This window comes from Aristolochia californica, unplaced genomic scaffold (genome assembly GCF_029961685.1).
Source record: "Aristolochia californica isolate CCGP_79_NKW_82.1479 unplaced genomic scaffold, dmAriCali1.0.hap1 SCAF_16, whole genome shotgun sequence".
NCBI lineage: Eukaryota > Viridiplantae > Streptophyta > Magnoliopsida > Piperales > Aristolochiaceae > Aristolochia > Aristolochia californica.
Genome location: NW_027181837.1, coordinates 15,744,208 through 15,750,207, shown reverse-complemented (window position 1 = coordinate 15,750,207; position 6,000 = coordinate 15,744,208). Strand labels below are relative to the sequence as shown.

The window sequence follows — 6,000 nt, the reverse complement described above, 5'->3', positions numbered from 1 at the left end:
AAAAGAAACAGCTACAGAAGTCCTGTACTACGACGCAGCAAAAGCATGGAAATACAAAAGGAACCAGGCTACAGTTATAATAAACTATTCTATTCGGGTTTTAAATACTACATCTGTCTTGTGTCGTCAACAAAAATTAAACTACAAGTAGGGCGACCTGTTCTTATTTTCTTTTCTGATTTTGCATTAACAATCACAATTTGCAAAATATGTAGAAGAAAAGCTTGATTGTCCAGCAGAATTTTGTACAGGATAGTAATATTGTAAATTCACCTGTTCCAGATTCATAGCATCCACCCTGGTATGAAGCCATTGACATTCTGTGGTGGGGCAGGAAGAGTCATCTCTTCTTGACAGACCGGGCGATACCTGCATCGAGGAAACGAAAATTTTAGTAAACTGCTGGCACGTATCACGTAGTTTAGATTCATGGTGAAAGTGATATAAGGTACCCGATTTGTAATGCATGGTCACATTGTAAGGGTTGGAAGAAAACCTCCGACTGAGCAGATTGGCGGTCATATGCTATTGTCTGCCCATTGTTTTCCCACGAAAGCTGAAGGCTACTTTCGGCATCGCATTCTTCCCACTGCGGGTAAACTATAGTTCAGGACCTTGATGTGGAATACTACGACGAGAGCAAAATAGAGAGTACGCTTAAAAAGAGATATCAAAGAGTTCTTAATACCTTCTTTTTCAAAGCTCGGTTTGATTCTAGTAACATTTGTTCCTACACAAAAAGAAGCTTGTTTTAAAAGACATTCTTCAACGTGGAAATAAACGTATTTGTTTTAAAACATCATCACTGTTACCTTCCTTTTAAGATCGGAGAGCTGATCAAGCATAAATTGTGTCTGCAAAGAAAAAACAAGATCCAATCATCCCATTGAATTTGCAGTAAGTTTAATAATCAATGTAAGCATGTAAAACGAAAACCATCTCATAAATAAGCTGATCCAATGCTTGCAGGGTATATTGAAAACCAAAAAATATCAAGTATATGACCACAAATTCCAATACCCAGGAGATAAAAAGTGACTAATCCTAATTCTTTTGACAAATAATAGAATAACAGTGTGCTAAAATACATTGGAAAAGTCTTCGGTGAGGATGGGAACCGGTTCAGGCGGGGAAACATATATTAGACTAATCCAACTACAGATGGAAAGATTGGTTCTGGATGGTGGTATACCTCTGTCAAGAAGGGCAGGAGTATGTAATTGAAGCGTATAAAAATCAATAGGTCAGGGAAGGAGGCAGGTAAATCCAGGCGGAGTATGATATCGAAGTCAATGGAAAGCTAAAGATTATTCGCCGCTGTGATGATGAAATGTTTGACCACCGAAAAGATGACACTGATACACCTTGTTCTTCTAGTGGAACACAGAAAATTAACTCCAAATAATTTGTCCCAGAACACAACTAATCTACCGGCTTCGAGTAAATTAAACATAAAAAAAAAAAAAAAATGACAACGATATAAGCCTTGTACATTTTGAATACCTTTGTTGATCTGATATGCCTCAATGACATCTCAAGTTGGTTCTCAAGTTGCTCAAGCTCCTTCGTATTTAAAGGGCCCAAATCTTCACCCAGAAGGTTTCTACAATTTTCATGTTTGGAAGATTTGATCATTATATGCTCCCAATCCAAAGGCCGAGCAGTAAAAGGAGCATCCAATGAAGAATTACCTCTGGCATCGTTGTAGAACTTCAACTCTCGCTTTCAGCTTTAAATATTCCTGATAACTATTCTGAAATTGAATAACAAAAACTTTATTAGAATCCCAATAAATAGGTAAAATCCTCTTCAATAAAAAATAAAAAATAGGATTTGGTAAATTTTTGGAAGAAATTTTCAGTTCATTATGAAGAGATCACTAATTAAAGGGAACCACTAGAGTCTCGTCACCATTTTTTCTGCCATGCAGACAGTGTGTCTTCACCACTGATTGCTTTTGATACATCAGTACATTTTGATCCAATTCTTGAATATAAAAGGCCATAACGGATATAAAAGTCAAGAGTATTGGCCCCTGAAAGGTGTTACCCAATCTCCGATATTCTAGCAACCACTAGAGATGTTACTTACAAAACCTACTAGAACAACCAATTTCTTTTCCAAAACAAACAACTGGCATATTTTTAAAAATGTACATCGATAAAGAAGAAAACTAACCCTACTCTTTGACAATATCTTACTATCACAAATAACAAGCAAGCTTATACGAATCTTTTTGCAGGGACTCGGAAAACACCACGCCGTGTTTGTGGAATGAGTTTAGGGATCTTAAGCTACCTCTGTCTCTTTTGTCAGTTGAGTAGTTTCCAGTGCACTATAACTACATTTTTGATACTTCTCCAGTGTCTTTTGAATGCTGCAGTAAATTGCAGAAAAAAAACAGCAGTTAGTGAAATGTCCACAGAAAATTTTGATTTTCATGTGTAGACATTGAAAATAATAAGTTGGCAGTTTAACTTAGGATCTTATTTAGAGGCACTTAAACTGATAAACTACAAAACGTAACATTACTTCCAATAATGCAGAACGCTGCACAACAATTCATGGAGCTGGACAACAGCGTTGATTGAGGTGATTATTTAAAACAGACGACAAATGAAAATGCAAGTCGCAAGACATCCAATAGTTTTCAGTCCACACTATAAACAGCCATAAGATAAAAAGTGAACGGGAAATTCAAATGGTGAGCATATATATGAAAGCAATCGATACTAAGGAATAATTCATGCAGTTAATGTTGCAGATTCTTGATACCCACTATCTGGCACCATAATGCCAGTCTCTGCAGATATGAGAACCAGCGGTTTATAGGTGTTTTGAAGTGACAATGAGAACTATCCATCTCAATATGCTGCGTGAATATTGGTTATCCACCAGACAGGTTGTTACTGAGATTATTTTCTCAAAGTTAGCTTTTAGCATCATCATAAAATTCACAAGTGCATAGGCAGCAGCTATATTAAGGACTAGAGGACTGATAAGAAATATGGTCAATAAGCCAAACAGTAACTTTGGGATCGGCTACGGAAATTATATTTTCATGAATACAAGACTCTCCGACATGATTTTCCAATGGCAGAAGTGACTGGAAGACTCCCATTAGTTTGTAGCTGATTCAAGCCCAAATAATACTACAAGAAATAACCTCTGATGAAAAAAGCCATGCAACACGAGATAGACAAAGGAAATTCCAGAAATGCTCGAGTACTTATAAGCCTCTTTACTTGGAGTTGATACTAATTTTGACTGCTTAGAATTATAAAATAATGAGGTTAAGTTAGCTATTACAAATGAATATTAATTAAACTTAGGCATATCAAGTGGTTATTAGTTAAACTAAATTGCAATAGTTTTTAGTAGACAAAGTTACACTTGTTTATTCTTCCCATTCACTAAGCTAGCTCCAACTCGAACACCACTTTATATTGCAATAGCAACATAAAGGTGGGATTTATTGCTCCAACAAGAAATTGATTTTGGAACCTATTAGGTCTTGACGATTTCTCTCTGACACTAAAAATTTAGATATATTTTTAAAATTGAGGTATGCATTCATTTTCACCAATGCTAAATTTTTAGTACTTTTCAAACCCACCCACCAACCCACATGGTCACTGGACATCTTTTCTTACATAGCAATTGCGTAAATGGCATTTCTAACCCTACAAACACCGAGTTCAGATGTTCTAGTATGTGTATTAGCAGCATGACTAGTAACCTTCAATCATATGAAGGAACGAATGAGACCCATCTATCCCTTCAATATGATTGAGAGGGACCAGCCTAATGCAAGTACATGTGTATAAGCAGATCTGACCACAAATACCAGCCCAGTCACTGTATATGGAGGCATCATCTTCCTCCATTTAGGCCAATTGACGATTCATCTAAGCTGATAAAAACCTACAACACAAGGAATATCAGAAATGGAAAGGCTCCCTCTTCAATTCCCATACACTAATAGAACCAAAGTCCAATAACTAGTAACAAACGATACTTGACTTCATGGAACTCAGACATCAAAAGCAAAGAGATTTAACAAACGCAAAAGCATATATGTGAATTTCTGGATAGAAGAATGAAGAACTCCTTAAGAAGCATTAGTTTGCAAATACTATTCCTAAAATAGAGTTTCATGGTACGTGAGATGTTTGGGCACATAGCATAGAGCCGCAGTTTGGAAAGTATTAATAAGAAACAAGGTGACAATGGCCTTTCTACAAGAAACCAAAATGGCAAGAATTCCAGAGGCAACCATTAGGGACCTATGGTACAAGAGGTGATATAGACTATTAGCTCTTGATGCATCGGGGTCAATTGGTGGGATCCTAATTATCTGGGATGATAGTGTGATTTCAATAGTAAATGAAAATGTTGCTAAACATGGTTGCAATATTAGTGAAGTCAAAGCAGGAAAATTTCATTTGGATTGTTGTTAGTAGATGAACCCACCAATTAAGAAATAAGGAGGAAGCACTGAGGAGAACTTCATCAAGTAATGAGGTAGGCTTGGTCCATCGGACGAGATTTTAACATAATCAAATTCTTCAGTAAGAAAAACAATAATGAGACTAGAATATTTGCTGCAACGAATGATTTCTTTGAATTCATAAATGAGCAGTCTCGGTGACCCACCCTGATTGGTGCTTCCCATACATGATCACCTAGGCGACTGCCTCTGATATTTTTAAAATTGGTAGATTCCTAATGAACTAGGAATAGCAACAAAAAATTCTTCAGCTACTGGAAGAGTTTTGTCTAGACGAGTTTAGCTAACGGTTCCCCCTTCGTCTAGATTTGAGATGAAAAAGTGGAAGAAGAAATGGATATATTCGGCCCACTATATTTGATTTTGGTAGTAAAATTGAAAAGATTGAAGCAGAAAATTTTAATAAAAGAATAAAGTCTGGGGTAAAGGTATAAGAAACAGTTATTGAATCAAAGAAAATTGCTTACTATCCAGATTTCGGAATCTGGATCAGATGGAGGAGCAAAAGGCCAATTTATATTATGAAATACATTGTCAGTGATTTCTTAAAAGAGTAAGGAAGTGTAGTATGGCAAGAAAGAGCTTATGGTAAACAACGAACCAAGTTTAAATAGAAGAAAGAAGGGGAGAAAAATACCACATTTTCGCATGTGATTGCTTAAGCACAACGCACACGAAACAAAATATCTTCCACCATTCTAAATAAGCAAGTTTCCAGATGAAAAAGAGGTAATATCAAATGCTTTTAGTGTATAAGAAGGATGTTCCCAACAGGCCATCTGCATCAAACTTTCAGGTCAAAATAATCCCAAATCTCTTGTCCAACAGTATTGAAGCATTGTTCACAGCTGAGGAGATTGAATTGGTTACCAAAGATATTCCAATGATAAGATCTAGGTCCACATGGGTGTATCTCTGAATTTTATAAGATAGGCTGAGATTTCTTCAAGAATTATACAGCAGACTCATTTGAAGAATTTTATAAGGGTATACTCGCAAAATCTATTACAGCAGCCTTTGTAGCTACTACATCCAAGAAAGGAGCCACTAAATCAGTACAACTTAGTCCTATAGTTCAGTACCGTACATAGAAGATCATATCAAGGGTGTTGTCTTTAAGGATAAGGAATGTTTTACCTTATTTAAGAGTGAAACCCAAGCTGGAACAACAAATGGGGTATATCAATTTTTCCAGAATCTAAGGGAGGGGGGACCTCTTTGCCCCATTTTTTTCAACATAGTAGAAATAGCTCTATTCCCAATTTTTGAGATTACTCAAGAATAGGGATGGATTCAAGGCCTTTGCGGGGGAATCAACAGCTCAAAATCCCTTTATTAAACTTCACGTATAACACAATTACATTGTGTGAAGGACAGGAAGAACAGTTAGTAAAAGTGAGAACTTTACTCGCAAAATGACCTCTAGGCAAAATGTTAATTGACATTAATTTAGATTGTTTGGCATAAATCTAGATTAAACAGGGTGAAGA

The 6,000-nt window shown here is 36.2% G+C and overlaps 1 protein-coding gene across 1 annotated transcript in view; it reads right to left on the bottom strand.

The window, feature by feature from the left end:
- LOC137952905 (agamous-like MADS-box protein MADS2) overlaps positions 1 to 6,000 on the bottom strand; it is a 35,346-nt gene continuing 29,346 nt past the window's right edge. The window contains exons 2-8 of the mRNA XM_068800013.1: positions 2,299 to 2,377; positions 1,692 to 1,753; positions 1,504 to 1,603; positions 813 to 854; positions 689 to 730; positions 453 to 589; positions 1 to 369 (exon numbers count right to left, since the gene is read on the bottom strand). Of these exons, the coding sequence (XP_068656114.1) occupies positions 285 to 369; positions 453 to 589; positions 689 to 730; positions 813 to 854; positions 1,504 to 1,603; positions 1,692 to 1,753; positions 2,299 to 2,377 (547 nt within the window). The 3' untranslated portion in view covers positions 1 to 284. The remainder of the gene's footprint in view (positions 370 to 452; positions 590 to 688; positions 731 to 812; positions 855 to 1,503; positions 1,604 to 1,691; positions 1,754 to 2,298; positions 2,378 to 6,000) is intronic.